This window comes from Gavialis gangeticus, unplaced genomic scaffold (assembly GCF_001723915.1).
Source record: "Gavialis gangeticus isolate Ggan-Ray unplaced genomic scaffold, GavGan_comp1, whole genome shotgun sequence".
Taxonomy (NCBI): Eukaryota; Metazoa; Chordata; order Crocodylia; family Gavialidae; genus Gavialis; species Gavialis gangeticus.
The window spans coordinates 11268948-11296676 of record NW_017729032.1 but is presented as its reverse complement, the minus strand read 5'-3'; the positions used below and the strand labels follow the sequence as shown (position 1 = coordinate 11296676).

At 40.4% G+C, this 27729-nt stretch overlaps 1 protein-coding gene across 3 annotated transcripts in view; it reads left to right on the top strand.

The window, feature by feature from the left end:
- DLG2 (discs large MAGUK scaffold protein 2) overlaps nucleotides 1-27729 on the top strand; it is a 2095445-nt gene that overhangs the window by 1005360 nt on the left and 1062356 nt on the right. Inside the window, exon 1 of one of the 3 annotated variants that reach the window (XM_019524160.1) lies at nucleotides 6630-6976. The exons of the other annotated variants lie outside the window; for them this stretch is intronic. Coding sequence (XP_019379705.1) covers nucleotides 6899-6976 — 78 coding nt within the window. The 5' untranslated portion in view covers nucleotides 6630-6898. Of the gene's footprint in view, nucleotides 1-6629; nucleotides 6977-27729 lie in introns of those variants that run through there. 3 annotated transcript variants of the gene reach the window in all.

Sequence of the window (27729 nt, the reverse complement as noted above, 5' to 3'; positions counted from 1 at the left end):
AGAGGTCTTCTGCTTTCCATTAGTAAATGGTTCTACTTACTAAACAGAATGGTGGTGGGGTTTTTTCAGATAGATAGTAGGCATAGTTAATATGTTTTCTAAGGCTTGGCCACTGGGAGGTCATTAGACCAGACCACGCATGACCTCCCAGAGACCAGATCACAGGATGAGTCAAGGGCACTTGAGAAGGGCAGAGACCAGATCACAGGATGAGTCAAGGGCCCCAGAATCAGACACCAAGGGAATTCAGGAGCAGAGTCCAAATCGCAGACCAAGTCTAGGATCAAGGGCCAGAAGCTGGATGAGCCGGGAGACAGAGCCGAAGTCAGGTTACGCCAGCAGCCAGAACCAAGTCAGGGCATGCCAAGGGTCTGAGACCAAGTCAGAGTCAGAAACATAATGAAGGTCAGAGATCAGGTTATCACATCCAAAGGGACTATCCAGAAAAGTTGAAGTCCAGGAACAGCTGAGCTGGGTCTGGCGTCAGAGAGCCCTGAGTACAGGATCAGATAGGTTTATCACAGCAGACCTTCAGAGAAATATTGACTAGTCTACAGCCTGCTGCCCCAGGTGGAACACTGGCCCCAGCATCCCATCAGGAGGCTCAGAAAATGGCCAGCTGGTTCATTACCTGGGGTAAGGCTACCAGGCAGGTGCAGCTAGTTTAGCAATTAGCCCAGGTTGGACTGCCTGTTAAGGCCCCTGATGCTTACTGTTAGCTGTAGTAATAAATCTGTCTTCTTGACATCATATTTTCCTACTCACAGATGGAAATGGAGGCAATAATATTCTTCATATATTTTTATAAAGCCCAAGGTATAATTATTTACGTTATGATGTGGTTTAAATCTTTCAGTCTGGATTGTACTGGACTCTACAAACATAGGTGCTGTGACTTGTCTTATCACTTTTGATATCTAAATATTTCACATACATTATTAGATTTTTTGGGGGTTGCTTTTTTCCCATTTGGTGCCCCAGTTTACCATAGTAAGGTAATATCTTTATTTTACCAATTGGTAGCGGTAGCTCGAAGCTGTCCAAGTTCAGATGGCAGAGTTGAGAGATGAGTTCTGGTCTCCCCCTGTGCGGCAGTATTATTTCTGATTAGGGTTGGCTATTTGACAAGTTCAATAAAGTTTGGTCAATTGACCAGTCAAATAAATATTAGTCAAAATTGTAAACAAATGCTAGTAGGTCCAAATAATACACAGAAAAACAAAACTTTTCCACTAAGAAATCTATCAAAAAAACAATTTAAAAAAATCATATTTCTGTCCAGAAAACTAGTTTAAAAAAGTAGTTTTTTTGTAAAATTGCTATAATATTTGACTGGTCAAAAAATATGCAGCCAACTGACTGGTCAATTGACAATATTTGAACAGTCAGTTGACCAATTTGACAGCTCTATTTCTGTTTCACCACAAGATAATCTGTCTTCGCTGTACTTCACTCAAGATACAAAATATGGAGTGATGAAGTGATTTTGGAAGGACTGTATTTCTGTCTACAAATCCATTGAATCCTGAGTGAGCAGTCTTCCTGTGAGTTCCTCTTATTTAAAATTAGATTATCTGTATGTAAAGGTAATTTTAGGAAAGGTAGTTAGTAGATCCTCCTTTCATTTTTCTTTGCAATTTTTTTCAAAAGCCTTTTGCTTTTTCGGCACAAATCCAGGCATTGCGAAGTCCAGTAATGTTATTCTGATTTATTTTTTAAATTATCATAAATAATGCATTTTGCATTAATGACTGATTTGCTGAAAATGTGTAAGTGGTGTTGGAAGGAGGGACCACACCGCTTATCAGGGAAGTGCTTTCATCTCTTGATTCTAGACATGCTCTTTTTGGTCTACAATATGTCACCATGAATCTTGCCTGCCTGCCTTACTTGAAAAGAGGTGCTGGGTACCCTTACTCGATCCTAGCCTTCAGAGTAGTGGTTGAGGCAGGCTTGTGTAGGTGGTAAGTTTGAATGCTCTCAAGCTGAAGAGGGACTAGAAGGTGGGCAAATGTTCCAGTTACGAGATTATTTTTTATCAAATGGGCAGCGCCTGCTCCCCATTGGTTTTTTGAATGGAAGTGCCCATATCTGCTGGATTTAAATGCATTGGTGTGGGCTGTGGTTGTGGTGAGCTCCAAACATACCTATGGGGTTGGTTCCCTTAGGGGATTTAGGTGTGGAGATGGTTAGTTTATGAATACTGGACAGGCCCAGGCATAAGGCTTTGAGGTGTTTGGCTTATCCGCAATGGTAACCATTTTGGATGGGTATAATTGGGAGGCTTTTTAGACGTCCAAACCCTTTTTTGGCATCTTGCCCTTAGACTTTTAATGACACAGTTGCTGACTGTAAAATGGATAATAGCATTTCCCTACCCCAAAGGGCTGTTTGGAGGCTAAATACGTTAAAGATTGTGAGGCACTCATATTACATGATAAGGTATGAGGATCTATTATAGTATGGATATGAGCCACCTCCCACCGGAGCCAGTTCTGGCTTGGTTTTTATGTGGCCATCATGAACTTATTCTTCAAGCACTTCGCAGAAGTGCACTGGTAATGTACATAATTACTATTTTTAACATGTGGCTTGTTCTCTTTTTTTCCCTCCCCAAGGATAATTTGTACAGGTTTTTATTACTTCCTGTGGGAGTTTTTGCCTTACAGATACCAAAATGAAGTTAACTGTATGCTCCTTACTTTGATTTGTTACAGGAATGTGAGTAGCGTAACGGCGCACTGGGGTCCTTAAGTGCCACTTCAGTTTCATAGTCTTAACTTAAACAGCTGAGGGAAAGTTTAAAAATTGAACACGAGAAATTTGTTAGTTAGGAAGGATTTGTGCTGAACTATGAGCAAAGGTAAGAATAAATTGGTATTTTTCAAGTTGTTGATTTGTTTGTTTTAGATTGCTAAAGCTCGCAATATTAGTCGTGTGATTCACTAGAGTTTTCTCAGTACCAGCAGAAACTAGAGTGGAAAATCAATTTGTAAAATCAAAATTAAGTACCATAATTAAGCCTGTCTCCATCCCAAGGTTTATCCAAATGAAAGTAAAGAAAGAATTGTCTAAGTTTAAAACTTCTCTTGTTCACTTACAATATTGTGTTGCATAGCATCACAATACTATATTGCGTACAGTACCTGGTTACATTTTAAGTGTTTGTATAGACATAAGGATGAATTTTGTATTTTGGCTCCGAGTTGCATAGGAGGATGTGCAGAGGGAAGTAATTGGCCAGAAGAGAAGGGTTAATGAAGTGGAGATCCAAGGAAAGGGGAAGGGAAGAAAGTGGGCCTTTTCCTTCTTTACTGTAAATTGTTTAATCTTCCCTCCTTTTCAGTTTCTTAGCCTAATGTCTCTCTTTTTCCAATTTGCTTTTCCTTCTGTGTCTCTTTCCTCTCCTCCCCTCTCCCCCCGTTTCTTTGTTAGAAAATGTGATTGTGAGTCATAATTCCTGGGTTCTGTTCTTGACTGCAGCCGACTGACTAGCATGCCCTATGATGAATCATTTAACTCTTAAACTTAGTTTTCCCTTCTATACAACACAGGCCGTAGTGACTGAAAAACTGCAAACCTCCAGAGAATGGCCATATCGCCTAACAACTGTCCTCTCTGCTGTGGCGTGACCATCTTAATGATCTTTTCTGCTAAGAAGTGCTTCATTGAGACATGACACCACTCCACACATATATCCTCTGAAACACATGTGCTGGAGCTACCATATTGTGGCACTGAGTGCATGCCAATAATTTTGCTGTTTCAGATATGCTTCCACACCTGCGCCTAGTGCTGGGCTCAAGTGGCTACAAAACCTCCATTTTGGAGTGTAGAGTGGGCATGCTATAGCTGATTTTTGGGCTCCCTACCAGAGCCCTTTGGCACAGACACGAACAAAGTTACTGCATTTAATTCTACTTGTTGCACTGAGAGAAGGAGAGCCTTTCCATCTCTTCAGACCCTAAATGTCTAACCTGTCCCTATGTGCCTTTTTATTCCTATAAAAATTGCCTTGTTGCAGGGTTAAGTTATAGTTTTGAAGCTGTCTTCCTTTTTGTAGGATATGTATAGTGTTTACAATAGTATATCTACTCAAAAATAGGTGACAGAGAGGAAGATGCTATTTTGTACACTGCATGCTTGGTATAGAGATGACATCCGTCTTCACCATAGAGGGGATGATGCCCCCACTCATGCATTGAAAGAAGTCATCCTTTAACAAGTAGAGATTAATGCCCCGGCTAAAGTTAGGCAGAGTTACTTTCTATATGCTGTTTAAATAAAAAAGCAGTATTAAAAAATGAAAAAGGGGCTGTTAGTCAAAATGCTGATATATAGTGTACAAACAAAGGGGCAGGCGTTTTGAAATAACAGTCTGCTTCAACACTTTGAGCCCCACTTGCCATTGATTTCAGTGCTATGAAGCTGTGTCATAAGAATAACAGGATTTATCGGAGGTGGCTATCAGCCACTTCATTTTATGTTTGTGCACCAACAGGTCTGTCTGTGAAGAGACAGACTTGGCTGGTATAAACCTGAGAAACAGTATTTAATATGTTATAGATGTGAACATTTGATTGAAACCCCCCCCCTCACTCCCGGCAAGAAGCCCCTTTGTAAAGTGTGCTCTTAGCTGATTATCTCTCCTCTGCCGTTGTATTGTTGTTCCGTCACATGGATCCCTCTGTCCTTGCAACATAACGTTTCACTGAGCAAGCTGTAGTTCTTGTTGCTCCTGTGAGCAGCCGGCTCAAACCTTTGGTTTTACTCTATTTTCTTAATGAATAAACAGCTCAGCAGAGGCATTAATGTTACTTAAATAATGAATGAAAATAGGTTTTGTCATTTACTTTGTTTTCCCTCTAACTGGCTACTCAGCGGCTGAACATACATAAAAACCATCCTCTGCGTGTGTGTTGGGGGAAATGGCCACTATTTCTAATCTCTGGAAAGTGACTTGAAAGCCTGTGTTCTCCACTGGATGGTAGTGGAACAATTTCAAAGCACGCCTCTAAAAGCTTGGGGATGGCAGGGAGGTTTGTTCAATTTTGTGTACATATAGGTTGTATAGCTTTTCTCCCCATTAAAATGTGCAGTGCAGTAAAAGGCTAGCACAGTAATGTTGCATTTTTCCCTTCTATTTTTCTGTTCTGTCCTAGGTAGTAACTATGCTTTTTAAATGTGAGGTCTTTTTCCCCTTCTTATATAACAAGAACGATACTCTGGAAAATTCAATATTATTAACTTGGTGCAAGAAGGTTCATATTGTAAGATCCCTTTCCGTGGTTCAGTCCATTTGTCCATGAAGGAGGTAAAGAATACAATGGCCAATGCAATTGGCTTTGCACCTAGGAGAACTGAGCACCCTTGTGAGACTTATTCCCTTAGAGCAACCACAACTGGATCAATCAGACTTTTTTCCTCACTCCTCTTCCTCAGGCTTGCGATATTATGACTGGCAGAATTAATTACATGTCTTAATTAGAGGTGGTTGGGGAATATGTTTTTTTCCTAGCAAAAAATGTCACTAAATATTTTTGTCAGATTTTTTCAGGTTTCATCAAAAAACATGGCACCCCCCCCAATCCTGTTTTTCACATTAGTCACTCAGTTTCCCATGGCGAGGGGAGAGACTTTTCACCCATCTCCAATCTCAACAGAATGGAGCAGTTATGTGCGTTAAGGCCTGAATCTCAGACACCAGCATGCAGCTGGAGTGACTTGAGTTGTTCCTGTGAGTCTGGATGAGGGAAGAAGAGGAATCCTTTCCTTCCCAAGCTCACGGGCCCTAAATTCTTGGAAGAGATGGGGCAGGATTTGTTGAGGAGTATCAAACGTGAAATCCTGCTGTAAGCCCCTGGAAATTCACGGCTTGAATACTGCTGCTGGGTGGGAGGAACATCTGGTTGTTACTCTTAAGTCTGGAGCCAAAAAGGAATGAGTTTCTGCTTGTTGCTTATCAGAGATGGTAACTGCAGAGCAGGGCGAAGGGTTAAATCTGAGATACCTGGCAAAAAAGAAGGAATGCTGTTGCATTGTAAAAACAAGCATTTTTAAGCACTTCAGCAGTCCTTTGTACAATACCCAGTGATTAAAGAAAGAGGTAAGGCAGGACTTGGAGAGGAAAATAAAAGAATGTCAGCTGCTTGTTTCAGAGCAAGCAATTCAGAAAGAAAATAAAGATCCTCTAGTGAGTGTTAAATCTCCTAAGGAAGCCATATGTGGTATCAGCAAGCGAGCTGAATGGCTGTGATGTTTTTCACTTGTGGACTGGAAAATCTGGATTTAAACAAACAAAAAAAACTCATCTGTGCTTATACCCAACTTGCAGCAAAGTGTAATCCAAGATCTATACAGCCATTTTTTTTTCATGTTTTAATTGCATTTGGGACCCCTAAATTACCTGTTCCTTTACTTAACGGGGACTATGCATTCCTGCTCTTTCAACACCCCTTTCTTTACATGCAGTCCGGTGCATCTTATGGTTAAGCTGCTGTCACTACCATTGCATACTGGCAAACCGAAGAGAATCAAGGAGTTAAATTTCAGAACAAGAAGCAGGAGGTGAGCTGTCTGCTACACTAGTTTACTGCAGCTTCCCTTCATACTGACACACATGTAGTTTGTGGTGACAGTGCTAAAGAACTGCAGACAGGCACTTAGCAGACTGGATGTGAGCTGGATGCAAAGATGCCTCACCCTGGACCTCCTGCTACCAGTATGTAAATACACCTGCAGCCTGGTCATACAGGGGTTTTTTCAGAAACCAGCATGAGAGCACCTGACAAAGCAACAGCGTAGTAGTGAGACCTCTTCCATTATTAGATTCGTATCTGAGCTCTGGTGGAAGTTTATTCTGCTGCATATTCAGGCTGAAATCCTTCTCATCACTACAATGTTTGCCTCTATTTGGTATGCCAAGAAGCTGGGACGCAGGTTTGTGCATAATGCCAGGAAAGCAAAAGCAGAGAAGGTATGTTCGTAATGGGAATATAAGCAGTATCTTTGATGTAAGCTGCCTGCCTACATATTGTCGTGTATCTGATTATATTTCCTAATACCCTGCACCTGACCTATTGCTATTTATGATTTCATGCAGGCATTCTTGACTCTCGTTTCTTTTCTTGTCAGTCGTTGAAATGCTCAGGAGATAATCCTTTCAGAAGTCTTTATGGCCCTTTCATTTTGCAAAATAAACAGCTGTACATCTGGTATCTTGCGTGTTCAGGGAGCACTCCGCTGAACTTGTTGCTGTGCTGCATTATTTTTATGACTACCACATTAGGTGCTGAAACAACCACTGTGTTTTTGCTTTGTGTATATTTTATCTAGTATGGGACCAATCAGAACGTAATAACATGTTAAGTGTTATAACGGTTGGAGAATGTATTTCATAATACTTGTTGAAACTGTATTGCAGCGTGCATCCCTGTTCCTTCAAAGGGGAGCAGCTGTACCAAAAAGAAATAGTCGGGGGTATCTGGCAGCTTTTCTTATTTTGTTTAATATTAATCAAAAGGTCTATTTTTAAACAATCCACATGTTTAGCCAGCTGGGGGGGGGGTTGTTTGTTTTTTGTTTGGGGGATTTTTTTGCAAGTCTTCATAGATAAGTTTTATTTCTGTCATTGTGCCTCTACAAACACAACTTAAAATGTGCTAGAATTACAGTGATGGGCATTGATGTAGCAACATAGATAACTCCTATCTGGAATTATGGGAGGAATTTATTAGATATGTCATGCATTTTATGTTAATGCAACAGATAACCATTTTCAAATGGGGCAATTCCATCTTTTTCATGAAACTGAATATTAGGCTGGGGAAAGAGCCGAGAGTATAAAGCTATAAAGTTTCTTTCATTAATCTGTGATGGCTCCCCTGGTTTCCTTTCTGTCTTTGATGTAGCAGAAGGATTCATAAAGAGGTTGCTTTATTATGTCTTTGGCATCTCATTGTGGTATGTAATATAATCGCCTACCTAGCATACAATTGCTCCTTCATCTGAATTCACTGGTAGCTGAAAATGCTCTTTACCTGAAGTAAGTGATAAACAAGAATAAATTATTGTTCTGTGGGTGGGAGAAGAAAAGATTGTTGCCTTTTCTGGCCAGGATTCTTAAGTGGTTGAAAAAGCACAGAGCAGTAGCTAGGAATGATTGCATCTGAAGCAACCAAGCCCATGGAAAATGTATCCAAAGGTCAATGAAATTATCTTAATTGTGTGAATTTTTTTTTCTTTCTTCCTTTAATCCGTGCTGATAGGAGTGGTTATAAATTTCCCTAGTTATACGTGGGTTTATCAAACTTTTTTTGCTTTTCTTTTTTGTTTCCCTGGCCAGTCGCACTAAAGCAACCATCCATGGTACTGTATGACTCCCATGTGCCTCACTTCAGTGGGATGGAGGAAAAAGGGAAGTAACTCCCCTGCACATAATTAATCCTGACCTACCTCCTCCCACAGGTCCTTTCCAGCAGCCTCCTCAAAGAATGGAGGTGCCGGACAAGTTCCCAAGAACCACTTGCAGAAGTTTAGAAGCTAGGCTACAATGCATCATGTAAAGTGTTTGCATCCTCATGCATTCCTGTATAGGTTATTTTATTTTTTCATTTTATGAAACTATAAAAATGTTGTAGAATTTAATGGAAAACTGAATCACTGCAATTGAATTCTATAACAGTTTAAAGGAACGTTTAAAGAATAGTTTTTATGCCTCTTAAGTTTTACAGAACAACTTCCATATCAATCTTTTGTCTTAATTCCTGCTTAATCCTTAGAATTTTCACAAAGCAATTAAGAAACCTTCCAGTTCAGAAACAGCATTCATGTTGGGGAGCTGTGACGGAAAAGTTTCTGGGGGGGTGATGCTTGTCTGAGCTTTGTTTTGAGTATGTTAAAAAGACACGACGTGATGGAATGTCACGAGACCCAAAACATAGAAGTACAGATTTCACTTCAGCTTGTTCTTTTTCCTTAATTTTGCCACTGAAGAAAAATGGGCAGCACTTTTCCTTTAGACTCTGTTACATAGGTGGTAAGTGCGTCCGCTGATTCAGCATGCTGTTCATGAATCACTGTGGTGAACCAGCAGTGACAGGAAATCCACGTTCTACGATGGCACTTGGGTTTTATTCTCAAGGGTCATCAATGATTGGAGACTGATCAACAGTGACATCTTCAATATAGCAACTACTGGAACATGTGACTTAGAAACATAGCTATTAATAAGTAAACTTTAAACTGGCACTTGTCTTGTTTATGTTATTGGGGTAGTTCGGCTGAATATAATTACTGGTTGGCTTTGCCCTCTTCATATTTTTCATGAAGACATAATAGTTATTTTGCTGTGTGTGTTTAATAATGTAAAACAACAGATTAATATAGCAAATTCATACAGAAGACTTTTTTGCAGTTAAGAGTCCAGGAGCTGAGAGAGTTTTGCTCTGTATGGCGCCAATCAAGAAGGCACACTTAATGTGTTGGGTTTAACCTGGGAATTTTTCACTGGAATAGAAACTTTTGTGGGAATGTATCCCTCTTCACAAGTCTGCCATGACATTTTGGCATGGGGAAGAAAAGGAAATCATTGCAGCTTTGTGGTTGAGCAAACATGTAGTTATCTGTAGTTCTGTAGTTACCCAGAACATGAGGCACTGTTCAAGACCCTGAATTGAGAAAAGCAAGGATGTGAACATGGGTGATCACCAGTGATCATCAGCCCCATCAGGTTATTGGGAGGTGCTTGTTTCATTTGTGAGTGAGGTAGAGAGAGAGAGTCTACATATGATTCTGATGCTGAATCAGTGAATATTTTGAAAAGTCCAGGTTGGGTTTTTTTTGTGAAATGGTCATCTTGTTTCCTGGCTGGTGCTAGTTTGAATCTCAGTTTCCCTACAGTTAAAAGGGATAGTCTGTATCTACCGCCAGTAGTTGCTCTTAATATACCAGTTTTGTCTTGGGTAACTAGACAGTTTAGCAGAATTCTCGATATAAAATTGTATTTCTTCAATCCTAAGCTCCTTTGGGTATGGTCTTTATCTTACGTACATGCAATGCCTAGCACAATATTGACTTCTTGGCACTACTGTGATAGTAGTATTTCTATTGATTATTGCATACTGAATAGGAAATATTGCTAGTGCTGAGAGAGCATTACCCAAGACAACTGGATTTCTGTAAAGGGCACCCGCAGTGGCTATCTGGGAGGCTTATGTCATTAAAACTGGTAGAACACTTTGAGATTGTCAAATAGAAGGATGATGGTTATTATAGTATGTGCAAGCCTTTGAATTGTCAGACATAGAATAACCTTAAAACTATGACTGATGACTTGAATTTTTCTCATTAAACTACCATCAAAGAAAAATCAAGAGATGTTAACTGCATGTGGATAAGCCGTAAAAATAAGTATTCCAAATGATTGGAAGTGGTGCAGAAAGGTAACTGAGCAATTAATCAGTTTGAGCTGAGAGGGAGATCAGCACACTAGATGGTAAGAAAGAGATTGTGATTATATTCAGTATATTGGTAGCAGTTTTGGTAATAAAGATGGAGGTTGTAAATGGGGGAGGGACAACTTCCTACAATTTCATTGAAGAAGTAAATTTGCATATTTCTTTCTCTGTTTGTTCTGAATTGAAATTTGTTTGAATAATCTGAATAGAATTCTAAATGCCATTACAACCGGTCTTTTGTCAGTCCTTTGTAAGCAAAGAAAAATAGCTTCATATAAAAAGTGGTATGTGAAAAATGCTTAAATAACTCATTCTTTCCCCACACCCACAAATTAACTATATTTCAATTACTGCTAAGACAGCTGTCTTTATAAAAAGATCTCTCCTTCTTGTGTCTTTCTGATACTGAAAATACTGCAACCGTGAGTCTAAGAACCTCTCTAGCTGGCAGTATGAGGTAACACTCTAGAAGGTGGCTCATGAGAGCACTTTATAATACCACAAAGACAGCAGTTTTCCTCATAGAAGTATATAAAATGAAGATAATGCCAGATTTGGAATCTCTCAAGACTGCAGGTACTTGTAGCACTTGCCAAGTACAAATAAAAACTAGAGGTCATTCCAGTTTTGGAACACAGACTTTGTAGACATTTCCCATTGAAATGAATAGTCCTAAGTGAGATGTTCCAGACTGGGGCCTGACCCACTGTGGTCAGTTGACATCTCTTGCTTAGGTTCTGGTTCTGGTTCTGGCTGTTGATATGCATGTATGATGATGTATTGACTACTGATAGTGGAAAAACTTGCTTAAATATAGACACCTGAAAACCCCCCAGAAAGTATATCTTTAAAAAGGTCTGACAAAGCTGGAAATTAATAAGGTGTTTCTCCATAAATGCACCAGCCACTCTGTTTAGTCATAATACTGATTGCTTTCTATAAATAGTGATAGTTAACTCTTGATGGCACACTGGAGATCTCTCCTGTGCCTTTATTTTTAATGTGTCCTGTGTTAAAAGTAGGCCAACCTAGGTTACGAATCCTCTTTTTAAACCCTTATTTACAAGCTCTCCCATTAGCAAACTGGAGAGAGAGAAATATGAGATTCACATGTACCAGTATTTACTTGCAAGAACAGAAGAACAGAAATCATATGCCCAAGAAAGTGGCAAACAGCAAAGGGGCTAAGTACAGACAGTCAAAAAGCCAGAGGTTGAATCAGTTCAATCTTTGCAGATTAGTCCAAGCTTCACAGATTGAACCAATAAGCAAGTGAACAGACATTCACTTTTGATTCCAGAAATGCAGCTACATGCCTGCAGTGGCCCAGGCTTCATGTTAGTTACCAGTATAGCACACCACTCCGCTCAGCTGGAGCAGACAGCTTGGGCCAAGGCTAGCCCATTCACTCTGCCGGGGTGGGAGGTGGTTTATAGGGGAGGTACATCCTGGGATGCTGGAGAACTGTGAGTTAACTTGGATCTGGAGGGGATCTGGGACAAAAATTCAATAAATTGATTCAACCTAAATCAATGAAATCTGATAGTACATTCATCCAGGTTTACCTTAACTGGTTTCGGTCATTTTGGAAGTGGTTTATGTGCACTGAACTTCTATTGTGTTACAGATTTGAACCAGTTTCTGATCACTTATACCAGTTTCTGTGAAAATTCTGTCCCTAGCCAAGATGAACAAAATTCACAAGACTTTACCACGGGAATGTATATTGCTAATTACAAGCAAAATTAGGAGAACTACCCAAAAACTTTAATTGTGGTGCTGTGGGCAAGCTCTGCAGATCCTTGGTGTTCATCTCTAGCAAATTATCTGCTCCCTAACTAACAACTCTGAGGGACCATCTCCCAATTCTTAACTTCTGTAGAGTTCAAAGTAAAAGAGTGTTTCTAAAGTATAACTTCTCTCACTACACAGACCCCCCAGGAGTTTTCTTTAGAGCTTACTTTGAGCTGGTGGTGAAATGCATGTTGATATTCCAGTCAACCATCCATTTAACTCTTTATGCTTCCATACATTTGTTTTATAGTTACTACAGGACCCAAGTTAAGTGTGCTTCCTTAGGACTGAACCAGGGACTGAGCTGTGATTCAGGCTCCTGCCAAACGTTTGAGAGAAGATACCATGTTGATTCATGTTGTCTTTTTTAGAATGCCATACACGAACAGATACTGGCTGAATCTCACTCCAGTACAACAGCCTTTCAAATGTATTTATGTGCATTTTATTTCATATATTTGGGAAAGGCTTCCATCTCAGTGAGAGAGGATTGTTGCATATAGCCTTCCATGTGAATGCCTTCCATATAGCCTTCCCTGTTCATGTATCACTGTCATTTGCTTTATTAATTTTGACTTGTGACTCTCCTAATTCAGGTCTATATGTGACTTCCTAACTGCTTTTGGTAATAGGTTATTATGCAGTGCATGCCATTATTAGTACATACTAGCAGGAAAACCTCATTCATTGGGGTGAGGTACAGTCAACATAAGAAAAATAATTGCTCCGAATAAATGTATTTTGATATTCCAAAATGCAAGAGTGAGTCTTGAATAATAGTTTAATCTTCCATCTCTTTAAGTCATCTCCTGCACTACCTTATTCCTCACTGTAAATTCATTTTTATTTTGGAAGGAACCCTAACTGATATAAAATTGTCCTAGGCATTGACTACCTAATTCCACTTGCACAGGCACCCTTTTTTGGTTACCATCCCACCAGCTGCAGATGGGACTCTTAACACCAATCTTTACTGGCTGAAGAAGTTTCTGTTAATCAGCTACTGGAACAGTCTTCTACTTCAGTCTGATTTTGATCAAGGGGAATGATATTAGCCATCAATCCCAGCTGGGTGGTTCATACAGTTAATTTCTTATTACCTCAGTGCTATCAAGACTGCTCTGCAAACTCATGTTTGTGCATGAACTGCATCAAAGTATTTAATTTATAATTGAGGGGCTACTACATTGATACTTAATGCGGTTTGAACAGTTTCATGATCTAAGAAAAGTGTAGCAATTGTTTAATAAATAGTTGATGTAACATTTCCTACCTAAATTTTGTCTACCTTGAGTGTAAAAACCAAAAGGAACAGGGTGGCATTTGGAAAACATCCCTGACACCAGTTCCTGCATTAATTGCTACTTTAGCTACTCATGCTGTGACTCAAATGGAATCAGGTTGGATCTATTTCTAATGAGTAACTAGTTTTATAGCCACCAACTACAGGATACTTTTTTCTGAACAGGGGAAAAAAAACTATTATCTCAGTTTCCATAACGTGCTTTATGTGTATAGCCTGAATTTATTGCCACTACCTTTTAAAAATATTGTGCAACTTGCCACATTTATAAATTGTCCAAGCCCTTTTTTTTCCCACTTGTGGTGTTTAATGATATAATATTCAGTTTAGTCCTAGTGGGTAGCATTGTGAATATGTTTAATTTTAAATTTTAAATTTAACCCATTTATCTCTTTGCATGTGTCTTCATTTGGATGCACATCACAGTATGCATATCTGATTTTTTGTTTTTGCATAATGTGCTACTTCCCTGTCTAACATATGAAATTCAAACTATTTTTAAAGCTTCAGATTCGGACTGATGATCAGGGTTACTATGATTTCAGTGACAACTCTGCCATTTTTATTTTCATGAAGGTAGATGCTTTCACAACAGAACAGCAAGGTGTGTTGTTGGTAGGTATTAGTCAATTCATGGTAATAAACACAGGTTAAAATTTGAATGAAGGAAAAACAGGTGTCGTTTTGATGTGTTAGCAGTTCAAAGTAAATTATATGAGGAGAAAATAATGCCTGCTGAATATTTGTGATTGCATCATCTTTCTTAGTAAAGGCTGATTTGTTCATATAAAACCCTTGTTTGACAGAGCTGGAGACTGGTGTCCTCTTGTGATCACGTATATACTGATAGCTCAGGAAATAACTGAACAAAACTCCCCATCACCTTTTTTTTTTTTTAATCTGAACTTTGTTCTGGAATGACCGACCACCTTTTAAGTATCAAGAGGGTCTCAACACTATGTATAGTCTAAGACGAATAGACAAAGACCACGAGGATGTCAGTGATATGCTTGGCATCCTTCTATGAAGGGACATATTATTAACTCGTTTTAGACCACCACCCTTTTTCATAATCCACCAATGCAATAACTTTGTTAATACTAATTTAATAATTAAATTTGCATTGGATTTGAAAAGCTAATCTAGAGTCATAAAAATTAGTATCACTCCTGTAGCCAGAGACTATGTGCCTCCCTATGGACACAAGTGGTGTTTGTTTTTGACATAAAATAACAAGTGCCAACCATCTCATTGTTTTCTTCTTCTCAAGCAAAAAATGTACCCCCCCCCCAAAAAAAAACCCCAACAAAACCCACCTTCAAAGACATTTGAGAGATGAGGCAAGGTAACATCCATTAGGATAATAAGTGAGTCTGGCAAATGCAAAGATCACGTAAAAAGAAAAATAAACACTTAGGTTCTTTGACAGCAGAATCTTTTATGTCATTGCTTTTCTTTAAAACTACAAAAGATCTGGTTTTAGGCCTGGTTCTTCCTTACCCTGAGATATAATAAGGAAAAATTCTGATCTTAAGTTTGTGATTTCTCTTGTAATGCCAAAATTAACTAATGAATAATAAAATATTCTGTAAGTAAGAACCCAATAGATATTAATATAATAGCTCAGGAAGCATATATAATAAATTACAATCTAGAAATACTATGTAAGTTTGATAGTCAAAGTGTCTACCTGTGCTCTGAACGAGCTATTTAAGAATGATAGAAAATAGCAATGGATTTGATAAGGCCTTTTTGGTTTTCCTAGATGTCTTTCTCTAGACCCTTGTCTGCATGAATGTTTTCTAGGCTACATTTAGTGCTGGCAGTGGGGCTTTCATTGTTTCCATTGGATTAGTTATTTAATTAAATTAGTCCTATGAGTGGAGAACATATTCAAACTTCATTTATCCGCATACATATCTCTGTGTTCATATGTGTAAGAAAAACTTCTAACTCGGTTGCCTTCCCACAACGTTATCACCAAAGCCAGCGAGACCTGTAAGCATGGAAGCATTTTAAATACCTTTGTTTTTATCTTAGTAAAAAATAAAAGCAGCTAGAAATTCTGAGCCAGTTGATTCCCCCTTAGCATTACCTTTTCTACAAGTGTAATTTGCCCTCCTTAGTGCATGCTCAGCAACTTCTGAAACATTCAGCTAATTGTGTTGAAGGAAAAATGCATATTGGTTATTTCATACTTAAATGATGAGTGGTGTATGATCATTTAAGTCAAGGTGCTCAAAAAATAGGAACAAATAACACTAGTGCTTTTGGTTTTATTTTCCAAATCCCTAAGTGCCAGACCTTTGAAGGCAATTAAGACTAAATACATTGAAAAATATGGCCTTTAATTCAGTTTGAAACATGGTCCTGAGGTGTTTTTATAGATGTTACCGTGGAACCTGAAACAGTCTCCTGCTAGTTACATCTGTGTGAAAAATGTGCAAGTTAAAATGTAAGGTTATCATAATTTGAGTTAGGAGGGATGCGGGGGTGACGGGAGGGAAAACCTGCTAAATTGAGATCATCTACTTCAAGTGCAATATGTAATCCTTCACAAAAGGATATATTACCACAAAAGGATATAACATATATTCAGTATTGAACTGATACAAAGTACATGCCTCCATGGCAACCATACATGCAAGGCCTCCACTGGTTCAAGTATTCTGTGCTGTTCTGGACAGGTTGCCTCCTAGGCCAGAAGCAGTAGTCATGTCCATACATGAGTGGCTGGATTAGCAGGGGGTTGGGCAAATTGGCAATGTTGTTTAACAGTGCTAAGTAGGCTGCTGGAAGCAACCTGTGAGTTTGACTCCACTGCTTTTGGTTTGGAGGACAGCAGAGTCTTCCAGCACTATATTTTGAAGGCTTTGCTTCCTAGCACAGTAGGTTTGCAGTGTGGATTTGGCTTAAGTCTAAGTGGGCTCATCTACACGTGCACCATTACTGCATAGTAACTTAGGTTACTGTGCAGTAACCAAAAATGACTGTGCAGTATGGGTGTGCGTCTACACATGCGCTCCTGTACTGCGCAGTAAGTATGGCAATTTACACATCATGCAGGTAGCAGATTTATGCCCGAGTAGTTACTGCACAGTAAGGCACGTGTAGATGCCTTACTGTGCATTAACTCTGTTTGTGTGGGCTGACTGGGAACTAACTTTAGTCCCTAGTCAGTCCACACACAGCGTTACTGCATTGTAACACTGGAACATGTAGATGCCGGCATAAAAGCCACTTACTGTGCAGTAAGTTACTGCATGGTAATTGCATGTGTAGATATGTCCAGTGTATCCTTAAACTTCCTCCTTACTTTTGCCCTATGCATAAATGTGACAGGGGGAAGCTCACATGTCCAGTCACTGCACTGTTCCACCCCTCTGTCTGCTCTGTCTCACCTGCCATGACTTGTTGGGATATACATGAAGTAATAAGCTGTAGGCTGTCCATTTAATGTCCTGATGCCATGGGATGTACACACAACTCCAACCTTCCCTTACTGTGTCCTGTGCCTCGGAAATGACATCCAAAATTATAGCTGCTCTGGCTGGAAGCCTGGCCAAAATCTGCCCCTTGCTGGGCCTCTCACACTCACTCATGTATTGTGCCTCCTCTCACAGGGCCTCAATCACTCTTCCCCCTCTTACTGGGCCACCCTTCACTGAGCTTCTTCCAACCCACACTGCTTCTCTGGAGCAGCCCCTTTGGGCCATCAGACTTGCCTACTTCCACTCTGGGTGATCCCCCCACAACCCTTCAGATGCAGCCTACTCTACAGGTGATGGTCCTTGCTCTTAACACTAGGCCAACTGTAGCCACTGGTCCCTCACTGGGCACTAAGCTCTCTGCCTGCTCTCTGGGGCCACTCTCTGCCCTCTCTCTGGAGCTTGGGGTCTTACGTCCCCAGGGACTGAAGTGCCTCCCTTTAGGCATGCCTGGCCACATGTCTGTTATATTACCACTGGGCTGTTGGGGGTAGGGTTATAAGGCACCCCTACTCACCTTTCACTGTGGAGGCAACTGGCCTGGCATTTCTGGGGGTGCTCTGTCACATACCTCCTTCATTAAGATGACTCCTACGGGGGGGTAGTGTTCGACCAGTCAGACTGATGTTCCTGGCCAATGCGCCATATCACATGGCCAGTCACCATGCTGGCCCACCTCTCTGTCTAGGGCAGTCCGCCCTGTCTCACCTGCCACGACTTGTTGGGATATATATAAAGTAAAAAGTGGGAAGTGTGACAGAGCACCTTTGGTGCCTGTCACTTTAAGGGCTTTGAGTGACAGCAGGGCAGCCAGAAGGTGCAGACCAGGCCTGATAAGGTGGTCACATGACCTGGTAAGGGCCATGTGAGTGATGAGGAGAGCTTAGCAGACTCCATTTTAGCTCAGGCTCTCAGGGCTGAGCCAGCAGTCTGCAGCCAGCAGCCGGAGAGACACCTCTGGCTGAGTGGCTGCTCAGGAACACCTTAGAGGTAAGGGTGGGAATTAAGTGGATGGCACCTGGTCCAGGTTATGACTTGAAACTGCATTCTGCTGGGGAAGGACGGCTTGGTGGGACTACTTGTGGCAGGGTGGTCCCCCAGAAATGCCAGACCAGTTGCCTCTACAGTGAAAGGCGAGTAGGGGCACATTATAACCCTAGTCCCTACTACCCAATGGTGATATAACTAACATGGGGCCAAGCACGCCTAAAGGGAGGCACCTGAGTCCCTGGGGGTGTAAGACCCCAAGCCCCAGAGAAGGGGCAGAGAGTGGCTCCAGAAGGGCTGCAGGGGGATCATCTGGAGTGGAAGGAGGAAAGCCTGATGGCCCAAAGGGGCCGCTTAAGAGGAGCAGGGGTGGGTTGGAAGAGGCCCAGTGAAGGGTGGCATGAAAGAGGCCCAGTAAGAGGGGCCAGAGTGATTGAGGCCCTGTGAGAGGAGACACAGTGCATGAGTGAGTGTGAGAGGCCCAGCAAGGGGCAGATTTTGGCCTGGCTTCTAGCCAGAACAACTACAATTTTGGATGCCATCTGCAAGGCATGGGACATGGTAAGGGGAGGTCGGACCAGTGCACAGACCCCATGGCATCAGGACATTAAATGGGCAGCCTCCAGTTTATTACTTCGTGTATATCTCAACTTCATGTATATCTCAACAAGTTGTGGCAGGCGAGACAGGGGAGACTGCCCTAGATGGAGGGGTGGGCCAGTGCGGTGACTGGCCATGTGATCTTCCTCCTGTCACAATAAAGTGAATTGTTGTGTTGACTTCAATTTAAAATGTCATTTCAAACCTTTTTGTGTTAAAATGGGATTTAGGTATCAGTAAATAGGGTAGATTATGTAGTGGATACAGAATGTTGTAATATACATGATCCTTTGTATAACTTGGTAAGAAGAAAACCTGTAAATAGAAATGTGTTCCCCACTGTTTCTCTCAGAAGTTTACTGTCTCTGCATAAATACAATTAAGCCTTTTATCATCAGAGAAAGATTTTAATTTCAACAAAGCACCTTCAACTTCACAACAATTAGCAATTAAATATTTAGTTGTGTAGAAAATTAGGCATACCATGTGATCATTGGAAAGTGGGCTCTCCATTTACTGCTGCATAAATGTTTTACAAGGTGCTGTATTGTTTCTAGTAAATTAATAATGAAGACTTAGATTTTAACTGATTAATAAAGGCTATGCAAGAATTTAATTTAGAATTGGAAATAAAATGGAAGTAAACATGCTTGGCAATGAGCCCAACTGTTCTGACACCAAGTTACTCTTGCCAGATACTTGGTAAACCAATAAAAATGTAGAAACCCAGAATAAGAATATATTTTCACGCTAAGGGGGAAAATGCCTTCTGAACTTCAGTGCACTTTCATGAAATGATGATGAAATTTAGTAGCAGTAGGAAGGACATTTTTATTTAGCAAACTTAGAGGTTTCTATAAAACATTAAAGGAATATGAACAAATAGAATAACAAATAAGTTTACTTGTGGTTATTTAAATTCTCTTTTTTTTTTAATTCAGTTCCTCCCTTGAGGGTGTCAGAATTTACTGATAATTTTTCTAGCTTTTGGTGAAACCTGGGAACATAAGTCTCTCTATAATGTGCAAAAAGGAGAATGTTTAGTACAGGTAGGAAAGAGACTTTTTGTCTGCATTGTGCATGGAAATTCAGAGGTGAGATTGCAATTCATGTTAGACAGTCTTGATCTGGTTTTAAGGTAGGTGTCCCAGGTACCAATAACAATGTTCCTGTTAGTAATATAGGACATATCAGGACCCTAGGTAACTGCTTGAGTGGCAGGTCCAGAATATGCTCTGTTTTACCAGGGTTTATGGCTACACTGGTATGTCTACACAAGCTACAGTCAACATACCTGGGTTTGCAATGTAGTCCTGGGGTCCTCAATATTATGTCTGGACCTCAAGAAGGGCATGGGCAGTATGAATGAGAATGCAAGAGTGATCCTAGGACTCCAGTCTGGGCTGCTTGGCACATCTAGTCCTACCTTACCTAATCAGTTCTGTGCCACTGGAAAAGCCAGTGGCATTAGTGGCATCTTAATCGCTCAACAATAAGCTTCAGTTTACATAATCATGGGGCTCAATTTCAGTGTATCTGTAAAATTAAATGGTCTCTGGTATAGAGGAGGACAGACTAGCTGATCAAGTAATCCTGTGGTGTTCTCGCAGCTCCGTGTAATGAGTGTGCCTGAAAAGGAGGTACAGTGTTATGCCAAAGATCAGATCCCAGCCTGCTGAATGGCTCTGTAGAAATAGGTCATATCAGCTGAACGGAGGGAAGATTATTTTAATAGACATAATTAACTTTTCTTGTGATTATCTTTAGACTTGAAAACGTATTTGATTCTTTCCTAATTACAGCTTTTTCACTGATAGAGCCAAACATGCTGTGTGTCATAATGAAGGTGGTTTTTGGAAGGACTTAGTGTAAGTAATTGGAAGCTAAGATGAGGTAGCCTTCTATCTGCAGGAGGGTTAGAACAGGTTGGTATAATTGGAGTTCAGTGTAATGGGATTACCTACAATTTTTAAACATTGCTTTCATTAAGGAAAATAATAAACATATTTATTAACCATGGTCTCTGCTTGGGACAGTATTTGTTACCATGAAAAAGCTTGGGTAATTAAGTTGGTATATTAAAGATGTTTTGAGCACACTACATCAGTTTCTGTAAAATGCTTGTGTCTACAAAGTTTCCCTAAAACAAAAAGAGCTGCCCCAGCAAAGGTAGTTAGGGAGATATTATATTGCCCAGGTCTAATGGTCACTGTAAATCTTCTTAAGTTTTCAGTTTCCTCAAGGTCAAACAGGAATGTAGCCTTATAGACCCATTTGTCTGAGAGACTTTAACCAGGAAACCCAACAGAAATAGGAAGCCAAGATGATGGTTTTCTATGACAAACAAAATAAAACAAAAAAGGCGCTAGTACAGATAAGTTATGGGTTTTATGTGGGAATTGGTATAGATGGTGGTACACAGGGGGTGAGATTAAATGGTCATAACAGTTCCCTCTAGCTATGAAACTAAGGAAATCTTCATCGTTCTAGTAAATGTTTTCAAAGGCTGTTAAAAGCATTTTATGCATGGCACAGTAGTAGAACTGAAATATCATCTGAGGATGGTTCAGTACATTTTTTTTAATTCCTGCCATTGCAAAACATGGTCCCTATTCAGGAGAGCACTTAAGTGCATACTAAATCAATGAGATTTAAATAAGTGATGAAAGTTAAACACATTCTTATGTGCTTTCCCAGCCAGGGCTCACATTGGAAAGGACTGGCTTTGTCTTCAGGAATGGTTAACCCTTTTAGTTTGTTCTGGAAATTAGAAAGCTTTCTCTAATTATCATCTCTTCTGCACTGTTGTGCTTAGGTTAATACTTCATTTCAACTATCAGTACTGTTTTTAGCTTATTTCACCCTGGCACATCCTTGGTGCTACTTGTTCTTCTTTTGCTGGGTGAAGTTTTTGATGCTTCCTTTAAAAAAAAAAAGGGTATATGCATGGAGATTATTTAGTATGACTTCCTATCATTTGGCATTCCAGATTACTAACCTGATTTCCTTCTGACATGTACTAAAGTAAAACAGGAGTAAGTATTGAAGGGAGCATGGTTACACTGGTATAAAAAATGGTGTAACTCAGAGGAGAACCGGGATCTAGCCCTTCTATGGCAAGTTTTAACTAGATGACTCTTACTTTTAGAGCAAGGTATAGGCATGCCGTTCTCTAGGCACTAGACACTCATAGAGAACAGCCTCCTGTCTTGAAGAGTTAATAAAATGATAAAACCAAGAGATGAAATATTGCAGATAACTAGATTGTTTGATTGAACTCGTAGTACTCCCAAGAAGAAAACTGAGTCTCTGTTCTGTTGAGGCTATGGCTAGAATACGTTGTTCAATTCTGGGCACATCACTAGCAGGAAGAGGTTTACAGATTGGGGTCTGTGTGTTCTGGGAAGATGAATGGCATTTGAAAAATCTCCTCTAAAATGTTTTAAATAATGTGTTTTAAAACCCTGCTTGCACTCAGGATAAACAGGCTGTTAAATTGAAACGTGTTAGCCGATTGTGGGAAATTCTAAGGGGAATCTTAAGGAGCTTCTAGCAGCTTGAGAGGACCCTAAAATTTCTTGTTCTGATAGAGTGCTCTCTTGGAACCAATGAATGCAAAAGATATAATTAAACTCTTATTTACTGTTGCACCGTTAAACAATGAAGCACGGACAGCAAGACTTTCCTGTCAAGTTAGTGCCAGCGATTGCCAGAGTAAAAGCTGCCTGAGAAAGGTTAAAACATGTTTATTAAAGACAGGAGAAGAAAGGCATTTTAAGCATTTCAAATGTAAAGTATTTAATAAGACACTTTTTTTTAAGTGTCTTTTATTTCCTTTCCTTCTGTAGAGCCACTTATAGGGAACCCTCCTGCTTGATTATCATTTACATGTTCTAAAGATGGTCATAACTCTTCATCTCAAGGAAGGGTGGAAAAGAGTTTAGTTAGGCAAAAGAAGTGAGGTTGAAGACAAACATAGGCAAAAGAAAGGAAGCAAAGTAAAGACAGAAAATGTAGCTTGGGTATGTCACTGAAATCTTATACCAGGCCTTTTTGCAGAGCAACACAAGCCCAGCCCAATGAATTATCAGCTCCTCCATGACCTTGGAAACTTCTGCCATCACCTTAGCTGCTTTAGTTGATCTCGAGGGAAGAAATACAAGCAGGAAACTCAAATCACTCACTCTAGGTGGCATTCAGGCCTGAAGCACTGCTAACCCTAAGAAACTCAAACTCCGGAGTCCCGTTTCCCCAAGGTGACAAAAATCAGCACCCCCCCACACCCCCCCCCGCATAATTAAATTGTTTAAAAGCAACAAGCTTGTTTTTTATGCTGCCTTGACTTTAACTTCCCTCTACCACTCTGCCAATCCACATGTATGTGGATTTCAGGGTGAAAAAATCAAGGATTAATAGCTGTGCGCATTAGTGCCTCTACCTGAGTGCTCAGGTGAGACTCCTACCATCTCATAGGAAGACTGTCTCTTATATAGAGGAGAAGTCGTAGGGCAGTAGGAGCCAAGGGGTGAGGGAAGTACCGTTGCCCATTGGGGGCAAGGGAGAAATCCTGGGACACCAGGAGGCAGGGAACTATAGTTGCTGACTTCAGGAGCCACAAGGAACTCCCTACTTGAGAGCACGGAGGCAGAAAGAGATCTTGGAGTCATTATTGACTCCAAGATGAACATGGGCCGACAATGCGAGGTCATGGTTGGCAGGGCTAACCGGACCTTATCGTGCATCCACAGGTGCATCTCGAGTAGAGCCAAGGAGGTGATCCTCCCCCTCTACGCGACGCTGGTCAGGCCACAGCTGGAGTATTGTGTCCAGTTCTGTGCGCCCCATTTCAAGAGGGATGTGGACAACATGGAGAGGGTCCAGAGGAGGGCCACCCGCATGATCCGGGGACAACAGGGCAGACCCTACAGTGAGAGACTGCGGGACCTGAACCTATTCAGCCTCCACAAGAGAAGGCTGAGGGGGGACCTGGTGACCGTCTATAAACTCACTAGGGGGGACCAGAAGGGTTTGGGGGAGACGCTGTTTCCCCTAGCGCCCGCTGGCATAACAAGGAGTAATGGGCACAAGTTGATGGAGAGGAGGTATAGATTGGACATCCGCAAGAACTACTTCACAGTTAGGGCGGCTAGGAGCTGGAACCAACTTCCAAGGGAAGTGGTGCTGGCCCCTACCCTGGGGGTGTTTAAGAAGAGGCTGGATGCCTACCTGGCTGGACTCATTTGAGTCCCGTTTTTGTTTTTGGGGTTTTACTGTTCCCCCGCCCTGGCGGGGGGTCGGGCTAGAAGATCTACTAGGTCCCTTCCGACCCTAAATCTATGAAACTATGAAACTATAAGTCTTTAGGGGCCAGATTAGAGAATGGTGTCCAGAGACTAGAGCAAATTCTACCCTCTGTGTTGTAGAATAAGTAAATAAAGTAGGTATATAAAATATATATATTAAATACAAGTTATTATTCAGTGCAAAAGAAAACACAAGGCAGAGTCTAAGGACATAAGATGAGGAGTTTAGCTATTGGAAATTTTAGCCATTGGAGTTTAGCCATTGGAAATGGTTCAGTTATACAATGTATAAGTCTTTCAGCATATATAGATGTTTACAGGATAAAATTAAAAAGATTGGGAATTAGGGGAAAGACAGACATTTCTCTCTGAGAGGGTCAATAGAAAGCATAGGAGTAGAAGCACTGAGGAGAGAGAAAAGGTAAAAGAACAGAACCTAGAAATGTGAACAGGCAGTAAACAGGCGATGGCTGCGAGCCACTGAAGGGGATGCTGAATGTGCCCCATCCAAGCACTGAAACCAGGAAGAGACAGCTGGAAGGAAAATGCTGTCTGTATTCCTTCCCAGGTAAGGAGGAACACTGAATTGATATCTTCTTTGTAATAATCCAGTTTGTATTTGAAGACTATCTTCAAATCTCCCCTCAAATCTTCTGTAGACTAAATCCCAATTCTTTTAATTCTTTCTCATATGTCATCTTTATTAGACACACTTACCTGCTCCTTCCAATGTGTCCATGCCTTTCTTGAAGTGTCATGTTTCATACCATACACAGTACTCAGGATAAAACCTCACTAATACTGAACAGGATGGTTTACAAATACTAGTCCTGCTAATAGATACTTATATTGAAGCCTTATACTTTAGGATTATTTCAATACTTATATTGAAGCCTTATACTTTAAACTGTCGTATTACAGCCTGTATGGTTGTTGCTTGTTATGTATTTGGACATGTGATTGTTCTGTCTTCAGTGCAATAGTACCTTGTACTTTTTTCATTATTGAATTTCATCCTGTTTATTTCAGACATTTTTTCCAATTTATCAAGGTCATTTTGAATTCTCTGTCCTCTGCAGTGTTTGTTACCCTGCCCAGTTTAGTGTCTTCTGCAGATATACTAAGTGCACATTCAGTTCCATCCTCCAAGCTGTTAATGAAAATATTGAACGATACCAGAGCCAGGATGGACATGTGGGAGCAACACTTAATAATTCATTTTTTTTTTAATTGCTTACTTTTTGAGCACAATTATCCAAGCACTTCTCCACGTACCTTCATTGTAGTATCATCTAGACTGCATTTCTGTAGTTCGCTTAAGAGACTGTCATGGCAGACATTGTAAAAACACTGCTCTTCCTGCATCCACAAAGCCAATCTGTTTTCATAGAAGGGTAGGAAATGTTAGGAAATTGTCATTTGAAGGATAGGGAAATTTAAGATAGTGACAATAAACAGGGAAGTTAATTTTTAATGCAGTTTCAAAACCTCTCTTTATTCTGCATATCCACATAAAGCACTTGCCAGTAAATTCTTGCCTTAAAATTACTTTTATATTTGTGCAAATACAAAGACTGGTATCACTGATTCATTACACATAAATATTTGTTTTTCCCAAAGGATTATAACATTTCCAAAGGATGCCTTATAGTCCTAAAGAGAAAATACATATTATAATACAACTTTGAAAAATGAGGTATGTAATTTATATTTGTCATGCATAACGGCACACATAATTAGGCAACATTCTATCATAGATTAAGCCATTGAAATCCCTGAATGCTGAAGATAATTCTCAGCAGCAATATCCTGTTTTTCACTGTTCTTTCATGTTGACTTTCTGAATTTATCTGTCAACTGTTGCATAAGCCCAGTTTTAATTATTTTATAATTGAACTATTTATTTGAGACCAGCAGATAAAAGTGTAGTTTGAGTCTTTTTTTTCCCTATCGTGACAGGTTATGACATTTTTAGCAAAGTATCTCAAGCACATTCTTAACAGTAGGTGACTATGTATTCCTATTAAGTTGAACGAAACCTTTTCTAGAAATGTTTTTCCATTCAAAATTATTTTTAAAAACCGAAATCTTTTTTTTAACAGTGTTTTTTTAATTGCCTTTTTGGTCAAAGGTTCATCACTTCCAAAAGGGGAGAGAGGAGGAGCGACACCTTCTCTAGGTCTCCAGTATGTAGCCCTGTGGATAACCATAGGCTTAGGGTGTTGGTCAGTGCCTTAGCCAACATATGGAAGTTTGGGGCAGGTGTCTGTCTCCTACTTTCACAAAACCTTTTGTGATCTCTCTTGTTCTCCACTGGAACAAGAATATACCGAGGAACATCTGCGTTATGCAAAATGGAGCTGTTCTTGAGTCAGCCAAACTTGTAGCAGGAAGTTATATGAAGTAACCTAAAGTGAAAAGATGGTTCATGTTGCAACTGTCTGGCTGTGACAGTGGCTAACCACTGCCCACTTATGTGGATCCATAAGTGTATTCAGGTGATGAAGTCCATAATTGTTTTACACTTTGTTCACAGCAGATGCTCAAATTCTTGTGTTGAGTGAGAATCTTTTACATAGCATCTATGGTAGGCTTTCTCTGTGTGCAAAGCAGTCAAAGCTAACTGACAGAATGAGAGGTTTCTTTAGGGTGGAAAGAATCAGCTTTTTACAAGCTTTCATAACTGATAAAAAAAGAGTCTTCAGCCTTATCTAGGTTATGAAAATAGCAGTTTGGGGAACCTGATTTACATTTTTTTTTCATCCTGACATAATTAAAATATGATTCTATGGTACTTGTATTAGCTAGACCAAATAATTAAAATGTTAATGCTATACCTTACCCATGTTTCATGCCTACATCTGATAGGACTATAATATTTCATATTATTGAAGTATGAAAGTTTGATATAGCTGACTAGTCAAGAAGAACGCCTGATTTTATAACACTGAGGCTTCATCTTGTTGTTTGTTTTTTTTTAATTGAGGCACGCTACAAACCAACTAAAAACCCCCGCAACACTTCAATAAAATGAACCAACATTTACTAGTGATCATGAACGCCCAGATTAAAATATAGGAGCTTTATTTGTTTTAAGAAAGATATGGCCTGAAGCAGGTCTCCAGAAGTTGTGGCTCTTTGATTTTTGTCTTCCTTTGGAACTCCTAGCTCTAAGCAAGGTTTTTGAATAGTGTAGCTAAGAGAGAGTTTGGCTGAGAGAACGTCTCCCTTCCTTGATGTGTACTGGAGAAATTGGAGAAGGCATTGGTAGAGGATGTTGTGGGATTAGGGGTGCATTTAATTAAATTCTATTGAAAGTGAGCTCTTCAGGATAGAGATTTTGGGCATGTCCTCACAAGCCCACACATGCAGTTTGCAGGGCCTCAGAGCTGTTTGAGGCACTGCAAACTGTATGCAGCACATGCACCCATGTGCTGCGCTGCTAATTTGTAGTGTAGTGGGGGTTTTTTGACACTGGGAAATCCCAGTTTAAAAAAAAACTGCTGCTGAAAAATTAGTGCGGCACATGGGACAGCAGCATGCGCCTCCAGAAACTGGGGCCTGGCCAGCCAGAACCATGCTTTGGCTGCTGGCCAAGCTCCAAGTGGTTGGATTGCTGCTGCTGCTGCTACTGGTTTTGAGCCAGTTAAGTTATTGTACCTGTTGTCACGTAAAGCGGAGGACTGGATGTGAGGCTGTAGGGGAGGAGGAGGCCTCAGTGGGGCACACTGCAGTGTTGTGCAGAGGCCCCAGCGCCAGGAAGGGTGCATCTTAACACACATACAGTGTAACCCACC